This window comes from Anguilla anguilla, chromosome 18, assembly GCF_013347855.1.
Source record: "Anguilla anguilla isolate fAngAng1 chromosome 18, fAngAng1.pri, whole genome shotgun sequence".
NCBI lineage: Eukaryota > Metazoa > Chordata > Actinopteri > Anguilliformes > Anguillidae > Anguilla > Anguilla anguilla.
In genome coordinates this window covers 2,224,194-2,244,260 of record NC_049218.1, presented here as the reverse complement: position 1 = coordinate 2,244,260, position 20,067 = coordinate 2,224,194, and the positions used below count along the sequence as shown (strand labels likewise).

The following is a 20,067-nucleotide window of genomic DNA, read 5'->3' as shown; positions in this document are numbered from 1 at the left end:
CAAACCATTAAGTGCTTTTATACAACATTAAATGGAATGGCTAATCTAGACTCGAGATTCTCTGCGATTCTTGTACTTATCCATTATCCGTGTGCAAAATTATGTAATAAATGAATGGCTTGTTCAACCGTTAAATATTTCGGTTCTTTGAAGTATTCTGTCCAGAAGGCCCAGAAAAAAAAAAAAAAAAAAAAAAACTAAAACAGGGATACCGTACATTTCAGTGGATCACCGAGTGTCAGAATGAGCAGTTACTCAACACTCCCTCAGAGAGCTGCCGGACGCAATGACGGAAGAACGAGGAAGCCACGCTGCGCTTGGATTGCACCGACCCCCTCGGCGGCGGCGGCGTGCGGGCGCTCACCTCGTTCACGGCGACGTAGTAGGGCGGCCTCTGGAACTGCGGGGTGTTGTCGTTGAGGTCCCGCACCACGATGCGCACCTCATGCAGGATGACCGTGCCCACCAGCTCGTTGGTGCACTGGACCTGCACCACGATGGACTGGATGGACAAGGGGGGCTGCGAGGGACACAGGAGGCCCGTTAGAGCGGAGGAAAAGCTCACCGAGGGCCTGACAGGACGACTGAGGACACTCCCAAAACACTCTCACTCCCTCACTCCACCCAGTCCATCCACTCCCCCATAGTGCAAAACAGATGCAGTAAAACCAACACACGACATGCTGCGTTTAACAGGCCTCAATGCCGTTACGTTCAACACAGTCCGTGTTAAAAATGTCTCCCTCTGTAACACATAAACTGTATATTTGTAACACAAAATGTCTTGTTAAGGACAACGCATTTTTGTGTTGCTTTCAACACAGTCCATGTTAAATAGTCTCCCTTTGTAACACATTAACCGTTCTCCTATAACACAAAAGAAAGACCTTTGACACAAAACATGTTGAAAGTCACACAAAAGTAGTGGCAGAAAAAGTGTGTTGACATTAACACATCGCTTCTGAGAGCGCGTTGTCATGCTACCGTCTTGGGGGCCACGGCGTCTCCAGATTTGGGAGCGGTTCTGCACTCGAGTAATTAACGTGAGTCACTGATTGGCTCGAGGGTCTGCACACCCCGTCTCCTCATAGGCCTAGACTGGCTGGCGATCGACACTACTGGGATAACTCAACCCCACACCAATCAGCTCAACAGACTGGGATAACTCAACCCCACATCAATCAGCTCAACAGACTGGGATAACTCAACCCCACATCAATCAGCACAACAGACTGGGATAACTCAACCCCACATCAATCAGCACAACAGACTGGGATAACTCAACCCCACATCAATCAGCACAACAGACTGGGATAACTCAACCCCACATCAATCAGCTCAACAGAAGGGTCCACGAACCAGGAGAGAAATCACTGTCAAAACACACATCTGGAAAAGGTTTTTGCGCTCGTAACTTAAGCACTGCGAGTGATTCCATTTTGAAAAAAACATTATTTTTGCTCACCGCCTCACATCTCCAAAAAGTGGCATTAATTGGAACATCAAAAAAAAAAAACCCATTTCCCAACCTAGTTTTACAGGGAAGAAATGACATACAAATTATATAACTTCAGAGGAATTTGCTACTTTCCTCTGCAAAGCTACCAAATGTAACGTTCCTTAATATTCCTGACATGCTGGCACGAGGCACTCAAATGCATTCCTTTCAAAATGGCGGCGCACTCCAGCAGGGCTATAAGTACAGACAAAAACTAGGATGATGAAGATAATTATGATGATTAAGATGAAGTGCATTTTAATTTACCCTGTCCATCATGCCTTATTATACATTTTTACAAGAAAATGCCAAAAAGTTTCAAGGAAATTGTTCTGTAATTCTATTCTGGGACATTCACCTATAAAAGCGTACAAACATCAGTTGCCTAGGTAACTCCAGAACTAACGATTTCTATTATTTCTCTTACTAACTGACTTCTCTTTATTGTTGTTTTCCTAGAATGTGCCCATTTGCACATCGAGGTCAGAAATATCTTTTCACATTTCACCAGTTGCTCAGATTTTTCCTCGCCCCTGTGGTCATTTAAGTGGCTCAGTAAAGTTCCCTTACAATCACGCACTCTCGCCTGTCATTCCCTGCATGACTGTATATGAGACACAAGGAATTCTGGGACTTGCAGTTTTTTTTAAAATCAGCCTGAAATCCGGCTGTCAGGAGAGTCCTAATTGTGGTCGAGTGGGGGGCGGACGAGCCAATCGGAGTGCTCACGTCTCGGTCCAGAACTCGGCCGGTGCTGTTTAGGAACAGAATCTGTCTTTTGGCGTCCAGGATCACCCAGTAGTCGTAGTTGTTTTGCAGCGATAAGGAAATGGTTCTGCCTGGGTCTTCAGCTCTTCCATTGATCTGCATATTTTCAACCAGCACGGTCCCTGTAAAACAAACACACACAGGAGTGGATAGACTGATTATTCATCCATTCTGCCAGTTTTTTTTTTTTTTCAGCTATAAAATCACCCTTTGTAGTGTTTGCAGATTGTTGTGCTGTATGACTCAATAACAACAGCAGACCTACGACAAGAGCGACAGCGGCAACAGAAAACATTATGTGACTGCATGTAATTATCTTGTCAGAATTCATACATTAGAAACTGAATAATGGGTTTTCATAAAAGATGCAGTTTAGCTTCAAATTCAGTCATTGTTCAGCTTCATTAAGCTAAAGCCATTTCAGAACATTCACCTCACCATATTTTGGCCATACATCGAACCTGAGTAAGTGTGTCATAAACTTAAGTCCTGATAATATTGATGACAGGAGAAAGGTTTAAAGGGAATCTCTCTAAAACATTTCTAAATGTTCCCCTGGCATTTATTTCTCATCAGAGACACACACTTCTCCCCTTTTCCTAAAACATACAGATCTCCAAAGCATGCACCTGACAAGCCCATGTTGCTCAGATATTCTGCTGACACACCGAACTGTCCAACGTATGCCCTGCACACGCCCAAATATCGCTCACACACAGTCCTGACACGCCCACAAACACCCCGGACACGCCCACAAACACTCCGGACACGCCCACAAACACCCCTGATACGCCCCCAAACACTCCGGACACTCCCACAAACACTCTGGACACTCCCGCAAACACTCCTGACACGTCCACAAACACTCCGGACACGCCCACAAACACTCCAGACACGCCCACGAACACCCTGGGCACGCCCACAAACACTCCGGACACGCCCACAAATACCCCGGACACGCCCACACACACCCCAGACACGCCCACAAACACTCCTGATACGCCCACAAATGTGGGTCACTATGCTGAATACCAAAAAGACGCTAAGAACATAAGCTAAAAAAGTTCCCGTTAACCTGATGCCAGGATGTTGAAGATTCCTAACCACCATTGTGCCCCCCCGCCCCCCCCCCCCCCCCCCCCCATGACCAAGGGGGGGTCCACATGCAGTTTCACACTTCCACCCCTCCTAGTTAGGCACCCCCCTGACTCACACACACGCTGGCGGTTCGGCTGAGGATATCTGGATAATTCAGCACTAAGCCCAGTAGACCAGCACACTCCACCCGCTCTCCCCCCCCCACTGGCTCCCGTTACACCAGCTGTCCCGCATTACACCCGAGCATCAGTATAGGGGGGGGGGGGGGGGAGGGGGGGGGTATGATGTCAGTTGCCCCCACCCCCGCGAGCCGGGATGACGCTAGGCTGCTCCCACCGCTAACGCTTCCGGACAGTTCCGCGCCAGCGCCCTGACCCAGCTCCGAGAGCAGCCGCGAAGCGCCAGCTCCATTAAATCAGCCGCTGACGCGGTCTGAGCGCTGGAGGCACGTCAGCGAAGCTACACGGGTTATTAAGAGAAAAAAAAAGGTTTTTTAATTTTTTTTGTGCACCGTCATAATCCTCAGATGACCGCGAACTGTTTGACCAGTGGTGGTATTTTGCATTAAACCTCACTCAAAAAAGGATGTGTTGATATCCACACATTTCTTTAAATGAATTTGTTACTTTCAACACATTTTGTGTCAAAATGACTACTTTTGTGTTATTTTCACAAGGAAATGAATTTCAGTTTGCTGTACAGAGAGGAGATGTCAGTGTACACATTCCACAGGCGAAAGTCCGGGCGAGTGGATGATGTGGGCAAGGAGCGGGAACAGCTGAGTCAGCGATCACAACTGGGAATGCGAGGAGCTACGCGCTACGAGCCACGTCCCCACAAACCTGCCTGCCTGCTCACAGCCTCTTTATCCTGGGAACGCTACGAGCCACGTCCCCACAAACCTGCCTGCCTGCTCATAGCCTCTTTATCCTGGGAACACTGTGAGCCACGTCCCCACAAACCTGCCTGCCTGCTCGCACACAACCTCTTGATTTACAGCAAAATCGCATTTCCAGCTGGTTTCCCCGCGGGCAGGGTCATATAAATCTGAGCATGGTCTCTAAAGCCCAGCGATCTCCCTCACCGTACTCGTCTCCTGTTTTAATTAGGAATTTCTAACAGCTAAGCCGGGCTGGCAAACATACACTCCGTCCGCATCTGGCAGACTCGAGCATCTCGGAGGCCTAGAATCTCTTCGCTACTGTAACATAACGGCGCTACACTGCTTCGACCTCGTCGTTCCCATCCAAGATTTTAGGAAGAGTTTGTTTCTGAACAGGATGCGAACTCACTCACAGTAAAAATGAAATCTCAAGCACATTACATTATATTACATTGCATGTATTCGGCAGACGGTTTTATTCAAAGAGACGTACAATAAGTGCATACAGATGGTCACTGGAACAACTACAAAACCCAGGTCTGATATCGTACAGTACTTGTTATGCAAGTTATTCATAGCCATGAACACATTAAGTGCAGTTCACACAGTAATTATATTCTAGGTCACAAGTACAGAACTGTAAAGGACGTTTGCCGGGTGCGTGTGATTTTGATATGTTGTTATGTCCTTGAGACTGAAATGGCACTGAGACAGCCCTGTTAGGTAAACTGCACTAATGGACTGTAAATGGACTGCATTTATATAGCGCTTTTATCCAAAGCGCTTTACAATTGATGCCTCGCATTCACCAGAGCAATTAGGGGTTAGGTGTCTTGCTCAGGGACACTTCAACATGCCCAGGGCGGGGGATCGAACCGGCAACCCTCCGACTGCCAGACAACCGCTCTTACCTCCTGAGCTATGTCGGGCACTGACAAAGCCTACTGAAATGACTCAAACTTCATAACTCAATCCGTACTCTAAACAACATTAAGGCTGCACTGTAATATTCCTGAGTGGTATACATATCTGGATCATAAAATATGAATTCAGTAATGTGTTTTTTCTGAATGGACTTTGGTTCATTTGGTTCAGAATAAAGGTGAACCCTAAGAGAAGCTTGTGTGTAAAATGAAACAATTTCCTGCAGACAGGAAGTAGAGATTTCTTTCTCTTGAACCACTCAATCTAAGAACCGTAACCACCCAGATTGATCAAACAAATCTTCAGGCAGCAGTAGATTAAAGGCCTCAGGTGTTGTCCCCGAACACCTTCAGGTCAAAGCTTTCTATACCAGCTGATGTGTTCACATTTGAAGCAGCAGACATACAATAAAGCAGGGGAGTATCTAGGTTCTATCCCAAATAATGTTGTGAGATATTATTATGACAAAAACACAGCCCAAACTGTCTTAGAACATGTTTATTATTCTATTTTTATTTCAGTTGTATATTATTAGTAGTTATTTAGTAGCATATTATTTGTCAAAGGCACAGAAAAAGCATTCCAGGCATGTTGCACACAAACTTGCCAGTAACCCGTAACCCAGATGGTTATGGTTCAATGATTAAAGAACTGAAATGCCAGATTGTTTGAACATTGCCAATTTCCCTGATAAACTGAACATGAATCGGGACCATGGGCAAATGAAGTTCCTTCTTAACGGCAATAATAATACCACATTCCAAGACCCTTCCTTACGGCAGAAAAGGAAAAAATGCCATATAATATTAGAAATCTGTATCATTCTCACATGCATGCACAAATACACACACATACGCAATCTGTAATTTTCTCTGTAGCTTCTCGGTAGGATTGTGGATCATAAAAGCACTGAAGTCCCTCTCCAGGGACATTCTAAATGGCTCAATGTGGAAATGGCTTAACATGACAAAAAAACATTTTAATGCTGATGAAAAAACGAGTGCTGAAAAGTTCAGGTGAAACAAAACTCAACAAGGTTGTCCAAGGTTGACTCATTTGTTGGTTGACTCCAACAAATGAGTCAAGATACGCATGAATGGAGCACTTGTCGCTTAATGTGGCCAAAAGTCCTAATATTGAACGAAGAAGACGCTCTGGAAAAAAAGATGAGCACTTATGAGCTCACATAAATATTTCAAATAAATTGGCAAAGTGGAAAATGGTCCCAAAACATGCGAGCATGACATGGCTCACTGACGGAAAAGTGCAGTGTAATGATCTGAAATGAAGTTAAAGTGTATTTTATTCCACCTTCACTGGAATGTCTTGGAGTGGGCCTTCCCCCGCTTAGCAAGGCCTCATGAGGATTTACACCCGAGATGAATATCAGATCATCCCATCCCACTTTTAGGTCTTATCGCTAAGAGTAGGGGGTTCCCCGGTGTCCTTTTCCAAATCCCAGATCTGGCTCTCGCAAACTTGCCACCAAAATCATCCCCAGATTTAATTGGCTAAAAAAAAAAAATGTTCTCTCCCTCTCCACCTTCGCTAATGTGTGGTGAGCTTTCTGGCGCAAAATGGCTGCCGTGCATCACCCAGGTGGGTGCTACACATTGGTGCTATATAAATGCAAGGATATTATAAAGGCACAATTGAGTCATAAAGTTCCTGTGTTTCTGTATTTCCCTAAATGCTTTTCTTTTGACCATAGTGCGTACACGAAAATAGGAGCCCATCTTTATTTCCAGATAGTTCTGCCGTTAATTTTAAGCTACATTAAGCTCATTGGTTCCCGTTCATTTCATCTGTAGGTTCTTATTGATTTGTTGGACTACCTCAATGATTTTTGTTTCACTTGATATTTACCCCAGAGCAACTCTTTTTGTCTTATCCCCCTTTAGCCTGAAATTAATTAAAATAGATCTATTGCAATTTTAGGACAATTTGGCACATTAAGCTCTCATCTTGGACTGACAGTGAGCTCTATAATGTTCGGGACAAAGGCATATTTTTTAGATTTGTAATCAAACAATCCACATGCGGCTAAAGTGCACATGCTCAGCTTTTATTTAAGGGTATTTTATACACTTTGGTTTCACCATGCAGAGCTTACAGTACTTTGTATACATATGTTGTTTATGTTTTGTTACTTCGAACCAAGTAAATACTTCTGCCCCTGAACAGCTGGTTTCATATTTTTTATTTTTTCATTTCAATATTTGCTCATTAAGCTGTTCTGGCCCATGTTTTGGCCATTTTCCTCTACATTAATTCATAAAAAATTCATATTGTGGTATATTTTATTTTCCTTTTCACCATTGCTAATAGTTATGCTGCTCTACACTTCAACATTTTGACATTTTTTCTCATCACATTTTTTGCCATGTTAAGCCATTTTCTGATTAAGCATTTTAGATTGTTCGCAATGTCAGTCCACCATAGGGGTGTACAGCGATGACATGGATGATCTGTATCTGTTTTAACAAACAACAAAATAATCTTTATTTATATCTGTTTAGATGCACTGCTATTTAAGTCTGCATGTGTCCAGACGTATATTAAAATGCATGTTTTATTACAGCAAATGACCCTTTTCGGTTTATTGCTTACTTTTTACATATTCTGGATGTCTTCGGAATATCGATGGTCAATTTCGGGATGGAAAATAAATATCCGTAAACACGCACGGCCTCTACATTTCCGAATACGGCACTCGAGACCGGATACATAATTAATGTGCCACAAATGAAAACACCATCGTTGAAGAGCGCTCCAATCGCTATCGAAAAGCAACAAGGGAAAACAAAGCTTTCAGAGCATCAACTTCTCTGAGGTAAAAATCTGACTGAATATCAGGCTGTATGCCAGACAGAGTTTACACTGTGTTTTAAAAATTGATTACAACAGACAAAAAAAAAATTAGAATTCAGGATCTGTCAAAAAACCTGAGTGCTTGTACAAAAACTCACATCTGATAGCATGCTGGGTGATTGGGTCTGGCATTTATCAAATACGTCACCAAAGACAATAATTCGTAGCATTTATCTTCAGAGTTTCTGACACTGATGGAGGCAGCACAGCATGACAGGGGGGTGGCTTTATAACTCCCAGGTTGCAGGTTCGACTCCCAGGCAGACCACTGCTGTGCCTCCCTGAACGAGGTACTTCATCTGAACAGATTTAGTAAAAATCAAGCTGTATAAATAGGTGTGTAGAATTGTGAGTTGTGTAACTCCCTTCTCTCTAGGGGTTTCGTCATACTTGTTCCTGGTTATGGTTATACACTTTGTTGTACGTCACTCTGGATAAGAGCGTCTGCCAAATGCCTGTAATGTAATGTAATGTAATGTAAGTCGCCTGGTATAAGAGCATCTCCTAAATGCCTAAAATGTAATATCATAAGACACAGATATGTTAATATGCCCTACACTAATATGCAGACACTGTTGTGACACATAGGGATCAAATAACATCTGCCCTTGACTTGAATAACAGACAGTTCTAGTGCACAGCCAGGGTTCCATCAACATTTGTCCTTTACTCATACTTACTTATGAATGCAAGTGTTTTATTCACTTTTCCATCATAGTTAATTTGGATGATTGCCAGGTCCAGGCTTGCCATTTTGTTTAATGGGAAAAAATACTCACAAATCTAGCACTCACTGATTCATTTGCATGTTGTAAAATAAAAGGTTAATTGAATCCAGGGCGTACAGTAAAGTTTCCCCATTATGCAAGCCAAAGTTAAGAACAAATGTTGAATTAATTAAGGTCGCGGAGTTGTAAAAAAAAAAAAATTGAAATAAAATTCAAGAATACGAGGTAGGCAGAGATACTGGCTGCAGTCCCGACTATAAGACAACACCCGGGCACTGTCGAAGCTGAAGAGGGCTCGAGAAAATCCTAAATTTCCATTAAAGCAGCAGCGCCTCGGACGCGACCCTTCGCATGAAGAGCGCTGAGTGGCGCTGGCTCGGAGCCCGACCGCTGTCGAACCGTCGCCGCGACGATGACTCAGCCAATCCTGCCCCCTCTCAAAGTGAACCGTCAGCTTTCGCGGTCCAGACAGCCGCCTGACAGACACCGTCAAACGGCAGACAGGCAGACAGACGCGTTCGCACGAACGTGTTTTTACGAGCGGCGGTTTCGGATGAGTCACACGAGCAGACAGCCCCCTAATCAGCCATCAGTGTGACACGCACATCCGTTTAGCAGTAAACATCTTCAGCGTCCCTGCCCCGTACCAAAACTAAAGGAAAACAACCAGAGCCGAACAGCCAACAGCGCGCCACGCGGGAAATGATTTAAGATCCTCAGCCGGCCAGTGGAGGACTGAACTCCACTTTGGTTTATAATAATTAATTTCCCCCTTGGCACTATCACCATAAACTTGTTTCTGTGGGGAGTTATATCCCAAGGGAAAGTGTACTGGTACAAATGTTTTATGAAATGCGCTCTGTAAAACAAATATGATTCGATCTGATACATTTTAAATAGTCTTCCGTTTATCAACATGTCTTGGGATAAGTCCATCCACACACTGTGTGTCAAAGAAAGACCACCACCAGAAGTCAAAGTGAATTCTGAATTTTCATCTCACAAAACTCCTTGTGACACTTTCTCACTGAAAAATGTTCAGGGCACCTTTTTCTTTGACTGTTTATAGATGTCAGGCAGAACCTGTGGCAAGTCAAATGTTCAACTACAAATTTAAAAGGGAAACATTTCCTCATACACATACTATAAAAGTCACCAAGCGCAATCCATAATCAGGAGACAAATGTCATGTATTGTATTTTCCTACACAAATTCAAAGAAGTGTTTTGGCATTAGTGTACAGTGAAGCTAACACTGACAGGAACACAGAATCCTAAATGAATTACCAGAAGGTTTTCTGGTTATGTAAGTATTTGGCATCAAAGATGGCGCCAGTGGCAACAAAAAAAAAAACCCCTGTCCCTGATGGGCATGTCATTAAAGTGTGCACCGGAAAAAACTTCACTGCATTACCGCTAAAACTGTAACACCTGTCCATCTGCGATCAAAAGCGCACGGAATGTGTTGAGCGCTAATTGGTTATCCACAGAAAACGTGACAGAAGCGCTAACCTCTGTAAATTTTCCAGATGATTAGCCGAGTGAAGTATCACTTGTTTTTAATACGGGCAAATGAAGACCGTCTTGCTTTCCTCTCTCCGAAGATATGCAAAAATATGCAAACGAGCAGCACTAATTGGGCCGTTAAGCTCTCATGGAAACGCAACGCACATTTGCAGGCTAGGGAGACAGAGGGAAGCATGACGACGGGGGGTTGTGAGCTCGAATCCATGACGAGGCAAAGCCTTCCTGTCACGCCCAGAGGCAGCCCCCCCCCCCTGCCCCGCCCCCTTGCACCAAATCAAGCGCCTTTAAAAAACGCACGCATACGCACGCGGGCCCGTTTCTTTCCACAGGCCCCGTACGCCGGCGTGTATGCACCACGGCGTATATGCGCCACGGCGTGTATGCGCCACGGTGTATATGCACCACGGCGGGGGAGAGCAGCCATTCATTCCGAGGCTGGAAAACGCCGCTGTCAGAATCGAGGGCTCGTGAAGAGCGGCAGTTCGGCGGCAGTTCGGCGGCGAGCCGCTTCTCAACGAGCCTCTTCAGAAAGGCTCCGCGGCTCGCTCTGCGCCTCGGCCCGCTCCCTCCTCTTTCCCTCTCTTCCCGCTCCCTCCTCCCTCTTTCCCTCTCTTCCCGCTCCCTCCTCCCTCTTTCCCTCTCTTCCCGCTCCCTCCTCCCTCTTTCCCTCTCTTCCCGCTCCCTGCTCTCCTGCAAAGCGTCTTTGTGACGGTGTACCGGCGTAAAGCCCCACACAAATGACGCAGAGTTAAAAAGCAGATCACGCGGATGTTATTTATATCTGTTCTGCGGATAGGTGGGCCCTTCTCCTCGTCAGACATGGACACTTACTTTCCTGCTTCTGTTTGCTTTGCGGAACAAATAGTCTGCTACCATGGCATTGCCATTGTGAATGCCTGTCCATCATTCTGCAGACAACAACAACAACAACAAAAAAAAAAAAACATGTCCTTGTCCATTTCCTGTCAATATTTCTACCGATAATACAAAGGCACCCACTACTGCCAATGCCGACAGCCATTTTGGTAAGGAAATGAACAGTAACCAGGCTAATAAAAGATGACGAATCAATGGCCAGAGAACATTACAATCAAGTCACATGACACTGAAGTGGCATTACAACCACTTTGTTCTCCTTTCCTTGCCTCCTTTCCAAATATGGAAGGCCAGATGGGTCAAAAATATGTGGAATTGACGTCTGGAGTCCCGATGAGTCAGCTCACTCCACTTGCTTATTTTATCTCCTTGCTTCCATTCCTCGCTCCTGGCTCCACCAATCGGAGGAAGCAAGGAAAGGACTCACAGACGATTGGAATCAAGGCAACTGGAACATCATTACTCTTTCAAGGGTCAGTTTGAAGTCACGTCAATTACAGAAGTAGCAGATTGGGAGAGACGGATCCACAGGTCAAGTGTTATACATCACGCATTCCGAAAAAATATTTCCGCAAAGGATGCACTCCTGTTTCCTTGCTCAAGAGTTCTTCACGAGCCTCCTAGCTCCTTGAGGGAGCATTTAACGGGTTGGAATGGCCTCAAAGGTGGCGCACCTCGATCGATTTCTGGGTCAGTCAAGGACCTTGGAGACAAAGGACGAATAAAATATGCGATTGGAATGCACCCACGTTGACAGCTTGTGATTCCAGACGTCAATTTCACATGTTTTTTGACCCCTTTGGCCTTCCACACTAGGAAAGGAGGCAAGGAGGTAAATAAATAAGCAGTTGGAACACTCCCCATTCGTTCATGATTGCATTGCACTGGGGTGGGGGGGTGGGGGCAGAGTTGCACAGGAATTACTGCACATCTGCGCTAAGCGAGCAGCGTTTGGGCGCTCCGGCGATCGTGGATCGCCACGGCGATCCTGGACTATGGCCACGCAGCAGGTGCAGGAGACTAATCCAGCTCCTTCATCTTCTTCCCTCTTTAATTACAATTTTCAGCCTTTTAATTATTTCTACTGGGCAGGCAGGCAGGCATTTATTTCAGCCAGAATAAGATCGGCCTGAGCTTTACCAAAACATAAACAATCAGCGGCAAAAAGGAGAGGGAATACTTTCAGATCGAATAGGCCCTGTTCACTCATTACACTATTTCTCTGCACAGGGAGTCTCACGTGACTTACATATTTATATGAAATATTACACTGTACATTTAAATAGATATGTATATTTCATCCTACAATCATCTGGTTATGAGCGTGTTTAATGACTGCTGTGAATTGCGCTAAGCCTAGTTCAGCCATACAAAACTATTCAGAGTTATGACTAAGTCTCCCAGGGCTTTTGGACGAGTAACACATTAAAATGAGATTACAGAGAGGATTAGATGGGCTCTCATTTTTTCAAGTTCAACGCAAAACATAAACTTTCATTTTTCCTTTCAAATTCTTCATTATCTATTCACATAAACTCGAGTGAGTCTCCACAGATGGCTAATGGTTATAGGACTCCAGACACAAGGCTAAAGGCTATAGCCTATACTCCAAACACAAAGAAGAAAAGTGCTAAATTCTGACAGAAGTGTCAAAACCCAGAGGTTTAACAGTCTTTCTGTGATTGTGGTTGGTCGGTTTTCTTCACGGGGCCATTTTGGCAGTTAAACAGTCTTTCTGTGATTGTGATTGGTCTCTGTTCTTCATGGGGCCATTCTGGCAGTTAAACAGTCTTTCTGTGATTGTGGTTGGTCTCTGTTCTTCATGGGGCTGTTTTGGTGGTTAAACAGTCTTTCTGTGATTGTGGTTGGTCTCTGTTCTTCATGGGGCTGTTTTGGTGGTTAAACAGTCTTTCTGTGATTGTGATTGGTCTCTGCTCTTCATGGGGCCATTTTGGCAGTTAAACAGTCTTTGTGTGATTGTGATTGGTCTCTGTTCTTCATGGGGCCGTATACAGGGCCGCTGTCCCACACACTGCCTGCCCATCGCCTCCTCTCTGGTTAGCGGTCAGAGAGCGACGCCTCACACGCCTCGACACGGGAGAAAGTGACTCTGCTGCTTCCAGCCAATCGTGGTGCTGCGCCGTGGAGAAGGAAGCCTTCTGATTGGTTCTCGTGCATCGGCGACTGGCAACACTCCTGCAGCCCTGAGACCGTCGTGAGGGACACGTGGACTCCTCCCGGATCCACGCGTGATCTGCAAGCCCTCTCCAAGCCACGGCCTTCTGTCAACCGCCATCAACTCACAGCGCCAGTGAGCGGAATCTTATCTCCCGCACCTGACCCCCCCCCCCCCCCCGGAACGGCGTAAATACACAAGAGCCTTTAAAAAACAGAATAATAATCTGGTGGCCCACACTTCAGGGTGTGCAATAATCACCAAGAGAAAGGGCCGAGCAAGTCACCCCGCACTCCACAGGATCGGGTCGACCCCGCTCACCTCTGAGATCATAATCGTGTTTAATCAGGTTGTGTTTGCCAGCGACTCTGCTTCATGTGCCCTCGCTGAACCCATAAAAGCCCTCTTGCTCACACTTTATTTTAAGGCCCCGCGTTTCAACCGCTACAAAGCGGTCAATAAAGACGCTTCCGACTATTAATCGGGTGTGACTTTTTAACAGCAGCTACTAAGCAGGGCTGTGAGAAAGTACTTAAACCGGTAATAAACCGCTGATTTAATAATGCGACACTGAAAAATTAAAGGATTCAAATTAACATTTTCCCGTGTTTAGATTTGGTTTAATCAATGCTATGCCTTAAAATAATGTCATGATTTAGTCACCTCAAGTAGAAAAAAGAAAAGACACTCAAATACCCGAAGCAGAAACCGTTAACTGTGCCCGCTGTCTCTGTTTCCATGTATGCACATTACAGAATGAATATGCAGTAATTCATCTATTAGCTCTATTCAGCCTGTATAAAAAAGCCTGTAAAGAAAATGGTCGCCCTTTTTCAGATAACTAATCATTCTCAACGTCCTCGTCTATCATTTGAGCTGCGTATCAAACGCACGAGGCCGCCAGCAAGAGAACCAAAGCGACTCAAATCGCCAGTGCGACGAGGTGGAGAGATTTAAAAGGGCACTGTCACGCGCAGTCAACGATCCGCACTTTCATAAAAAAAAGGTTCTCCGCAGGGGGAACCCATTTTAGCTCGCTGTGGAACCCCTCTTTGGCAGGCGTGAAAGGAGAGAAGGCTCTCAGATTTTAGCCGTTTTGCCCAACGAAACAAACAAATAAATAAATAAATAAATGCGAGCGCTGAGAGAATGGGCTGCTCTGCTCTGCAGCAGCTGCTCAAAGCCAGTGAAAGACTTAGGGAAGAATTAGGGGTGATATTAGGGGTGCTAACCACACACTGAAAAAAAAATAAATAAACTGGCCATCGCCAGCAAAAAAAAAGAAAAGTTTCAGTTTTTGTCAGACCTTCAGGCATCGTGAGCAGAGCGGGAGTCACGGAAAGCGAGAGGTGAAGATGGGCTGAGGCGATAAGAATGTTCCGGAAACGGCCTGACCACCAGCCTGGACGATCGCTCTCTTTTTTTTTTAACTGAGTCTGAAAAAGTTTCCCCGTCGTCGGGGCGACCGGCCGTCAGACTTTTCCTCCATTAGCGGCTGCAGACAGACCCGTTCCTTATCCCCCAGATTGAAATCTCTGCAATCCGATTAACCGCTCCCTGGGCTTGGGGGAAATGCATTAGCTTTTCCAGCTTTTTTCGATAGAAATCTCCTCCAGGTGATAAATTTGTAGCTTTTTGTCTGGCACCTGCCAAAGCGGCTGTGTTTTTCCGACACGCAGAACAAATTAAACATGGTAAATGGTAAATGGACTGCATTTATATAGCGCTTTTATCCAAAGCGCTTTACAATTGATGCCTCTCATTCACCAGAGCAGTTAGAGGTTAGGGGTTAGGTGTCTTGCTCAAGGACACTTCGACATGCCCAGGGCGGGGTTTGAACCGGCAACCCTCCGACTGCCAGACAATCGGTCTTACCTCCTGAGCTATATCGCCCATTGAACATGCCATGTTCCATTAGCTAAAAGTCGGGTTCGATTCCCGTTCGCAGTATCACAACCCTGACAGTTCCAGCAGACAATGCCCTCTATGGCAGCAGAAAAAAAATCATCACAATATTATGCGATGAAAAAACGAGCATTTATAAACATGCCTATTGTTGGGAATTTGAGTGACCTAAACAGCACCCTGAGCAAACATAGCAAGGCCATCTGCAGACTCATATAGTGTTTTTCCTTCCACACGGGATACTAATATCCTATTTCATTTCTCATTGCACTGTTTGAGGCCAGGGTCAACCATAAGCAGGAGTCCTTGTTTATAATGTTAATGGTGTTGGAGTTCATTGAACTTCAAAGGCTTTGGTGCAGTTTTTGTGTTCTTTCTTGGTATTATATGGCTCCATTAAGTTACTTTTACTTTTCCCGATAAACAACTCCCTCAGTGGGCCTCATTCAAAACTTTTCTTAAATTTGTCTTACTTTCGCTCTTAGTAAAAGTTCTTACTGTGTGAGGCAATCGGGGATAAGACAGCCAGCTAACAGCCTTAACGCAGGACTGGACGTCACTCTCCACTCAGTTCTCCTGTAGCTGTGACAGCCATACCCAACACTGTCTGTAACACCAGCTAAAAGCTAAAAGCTGAATCTCGCATTCATTCAACAGCCTTGGTCACAGTTTTAAATGATGAAAATATACAAATTATGTGCATAATATCAGATTATGAAACAATTTCTAAACGCCACTGCTGCTCTTTTTTCATATGCAATTTGACTCCCAGGTAACAACCTCTATGTGCCAAATGAAAATGTGCATTACATTAGTGTAGAAATGCATTACAAGTGCATTACATTTGTCTATCACACTTTGCATTGCTTTAGCTCAAATGCAACGATAAACCTCAACAATAGCAACGTGCATTATTAGCTGCCCCAGTAAAACAGAGCAAACACCACCTTGTTTGATTTCATCACTGGAACACGTTAACAGTGATTTCCACTTATTGCTTTGTGTCTGAAATAAAAGCTGATTTGTGAGGAAGCAGAGTATAGTTCTGAAGTCCTTTCTGCCAGTTACACGACATAGCAGGATGGACCAGCGGATGAAGAGCATATTCAGGAGGACAATTTCTCTGATGTGTAACGTCGGGTCTGTTTAACATTCCGTTTCATTCATTCCGTCTCAGACCTCAGCATTTCATCAGTAAAAATAAAGACAAGCCCGGAGATGGGAGGGGCCTACGTCCAAGCTAAATGACTGCTTCATGAAGGAGATTATCACTGAGTGTGTGTGAGCTCCTCATAAAAGGGGAGGTGTGTTCCTGTGCACACACTGCCACTGTCGACTGTGCAAACACTCACACACACGCACACACTGTGCCCGTGCACAGGCTCGTCGTAAACGAGCGCTAGGTCATTGTGCCGCAGTCACAGTGTCACACCCATGCAACTGTACGCGCAGGTTTAGACAGAGGCGGCCCAATACCGCCCCCTGATGGCTTCACGGTAGCGACTGCGCTTCGTCCCAATCGCAGGAGAAGATCAGCGCTGTGCCCACTGGGACATGCGGCGAAAAAGCTCATTAATTCTGTACGACAACTTCCTAAATACTAAATCCATCTGCCGTGATTTTAGCTCATTAAACACCTTTAACCTGTCACTCGAATGCCTGGGGTGGGACGGAGGGGAGCAGCCCTGGTGTCGTCTTGCACTTGCTTAATTGCAGACGCGCACACACCCCGGCCACAGGGGGCACTGTTGACCCCTAATGACTCCTACCGAGGGTCGCTGACCTCCAAGCCTGTTTCGTTTTTCACGGGGGGAACGCTGCGTTCAACAGTCATAAATGTTCACCTCCCACCTCCACCTCAGGGAGATGCACAAAAGGAGAGGAGTAAACTCCTCCCTTTTCTTACCGCGCTACAGCGTTCAACACCGTTATAAAATACATCCAGCGCAAATACTTCCACCGACTTAACAGCTGCAGCCATTCAGCCCAACTTCCACTTTTTTAATAAGAATTTTTTTCACCTATTCATCCGGCCGGCCTTCTTACCCAGAGAAACGCACAAGGCCAACATGGCATGACAAATTAAGTGGACGCATAACACAACGGAGACCCATCTTCACTGCAGCAGCTGAAAGAGCATTATGAAGCTTTCTCGCCGGTCCGGTAAATGAAACTACTTTATGCTCCCTGCCTCACTCGGTAATGAAAGCCATCTTTCTGGAGAACGCGGAGCGTGTGCAGCGGCAAGAAGAAAAAAAAAATCACTTAAAAACCGCGGATAATGATTCCTAAAAAGCCAGTGGTAATGTTTCTTGCAGTTTTAATATCCCTAAAAACTGCTGGCATATTACACTACAAATGAATAAAGTATGTTTTTTGCAAAGATATGATAGCCCACAAATGATAATTAAATCTCTCTGAGCTCTACGGGGTCATTGCATTATGCACATATTTTAGTCCTTTTTAAAATGTCGTTTGAGAATAAACTAACATCCCATTTCTGTAGAGTAATGTCCCTTCATGACTTGACAAATACATAGAAAAAATAGCATTAATGGGTTAGAATTAGTATGTTTCTCCATTGGTGGAAACTGTTTTATAATATTATTCTCCATTACGTATGTAAATGCTTGGCCTGCCTTTCAATGGTGCTGTCATTTAGGGTGACTTAATATAAAACACAGAGAATTTAACTTAGCCATGCCTTCACAATGGTATAGTGATGGACACAGAAATTTCCTTAAATTGACTCACAATAAAAAGCAAATGCTAATTTATTTTTTGAAATGTATAAACAAAGCTTGGAAAGTTCAGCAAACACCAAACTGAGCTTTGGCAAATTAAGATTTAAAATACATTGTAAAAACGATACAGTTGCATTTCTTCATAAGTCAAAGTTATGGACAAAGCTTGAGTGCACTTTAGGCCTCAGCCTTTCAATCATCCATTGGAAACACTGTGTAAAACCGAACATGGGAATACTGAAAATGCAATACATACCATTGGGAATACTGGGAATACTGAAAACGCAATACATACCGTTGGGAATACTGGGAATACTGAAAATGCAATACATACCGTTGGGAATACTGGGAATACTGAAAATGCAATACATACCGTTGGGAATACTTGGAATACTGAAAATGCAATACATACCGTTGGGAATACTGGGAATACTGACATCGCAATACATACCGTTGGGGCTTTCTTCATTTATGGCTACAATGGTGGCAGGTGGACCCGTCCTGGACAACTTGCATTCTGAACATCAAAGCGGGGGAGAAAAAAAAGAAAAAAAGGTAAAACATTCAAAGCGTTTCTCCCACAATGCACCGCTCAGAAACACATTCAGCCTGAAGTTGTGAGCGGGAGCGTTTGGGCGGGAAACACGAAGTGTTGAAGTGAGTGAAGCATGAAGGCATGACTGTCTACACCAACCACGATGAAGAGGGGGGCGACGGCAGGGCGCGGCGCGTAAGATGGCCGCCAAATTTAATGGCGATAATGAGCAGCGTGGCGCTGGAGCGGACATGACGGGGGACCGAGGGCGCGGAAGAGAAAAGATCAGCGTCTTACCCTCGTACTGCCAGTCTGAAGGCAAAGTTAGTGTCGCCAGGAGAAAGCACAAACAAGAGTGATAGGAGAAAAAAAAGGATGAAATAGATTTTCTGTACAGAGCAGAGTGCTGATCTTTACAACAAAAAAGGAAAGGCTAACAATATAAAAACCAGGGTTAATACATAGTGAAGGAAGAGGTGAGTAAAGAAACTCACACACACTTTTATAAATTATCACATATTAAAGACATTGTTTTGGTTTGTTAGTGGCTTTATATTCATTGGCTACTTTTTGGCAGGAAACATTAATAAAGTCAAGCAAGGAAAGAGAGGGAAGCGTGTCTTCATATATTACACCGGTAGGCTGGTAGCAGGAACAGACATTATACTCAGAGGTGAAGCAGCTGAGACTCTTTATTACATCATAAGCTGCTGTTTTACAAGCAGCCATTTTGAGCGATCCTTGCTCTTTTGCCCGTTTTACCAGTACCATCTTACATCTACACCATCTTTCATCGCTTAAGTCACCACTGGCTAGATGTTTTTCCCCAATACAATTAGCTTCCGTAGCTAATTAAGACTGCTAGCGCAGTCAGGGATTACAGAATCTTCCTAGCCAACCCTAGCCCTTTGAGGCACAGTAATTATAACTTTGTTTTTAAATAATTAAGTGTGATATCTACTAGTGATACCAGATAGTGTGTGCCTTAGTCCACTATTTAACCTTAATACAATTACATCTCGTAATACCAACAATATTCCACATCATAGGTGCATAAGTGACTTTTCCACAGACTGAAAGCCTTCCTGGATAAACTTTTCTAATTTGTTTTACCTGTATAGTTTAAAAATTATTATTACCATGGGCCACTGTCCAACAATAGATACACATGTACTCACGCACACACACACACACACACACGTAATCACACATACACACACACACACACATACATACACACGCATACTCACACACACACATGCACACACACACACACACACACACACACACATACATACTCGTGCATGCGTGCACACACACACACACACACACACACACACACACATCTCTAATTTATTAATCTACTGTGAGTATGCGTGCTCTGTGGCGCTCGCGATCCCAGCCCCCCCCCCCCCCCCCCCTACAGTTTACGGGCAGCCAATCAGGGCGGGCGGTGTCGGGTTACATGACATCAGCCAAACAGCCGGGGCGCTGCCGCGGACACCCGAAACGCTCCTCGAGTTCCCTATTGACCA

General features: G+C 44.7%; 1 protein-coding gene across 2 annotated transcripts in view; it reads right to left on the bottom strand.

The window, feature by feature from the left end:
* The window catches only part of LOC118218490 (protocadherin-15-like), a 242,525-nt gene that overhangs the window by 121,157 nt on the left and 101,301 nt on the right, over window positions 1-20,067 (bottom strand). For both annotated transcript variants that reach the window (XM_035401170.1, XM_035401171.1), the window contains 4 exons: window positions 18,830-18,844; window positions 18,449-18,514; window positions 2,228-2,388; window positions 365-520 (listed from right to left, as the gene is read on the bottom strand). In XM_035401170.1, the coding sequence (XP_035257061.1) occupies window positions 365-520; window positions 2,228-2,388; window positions 18,449-18,514; window positions 18,830-18,844 (398 nt within the window). The remainder of the gene's footprint in view (window positions 1-364; window positions 521-2,227; window positions 2,389-18,448; window positions 18,515-18,829; window positions 18,845-20,067) is intronic.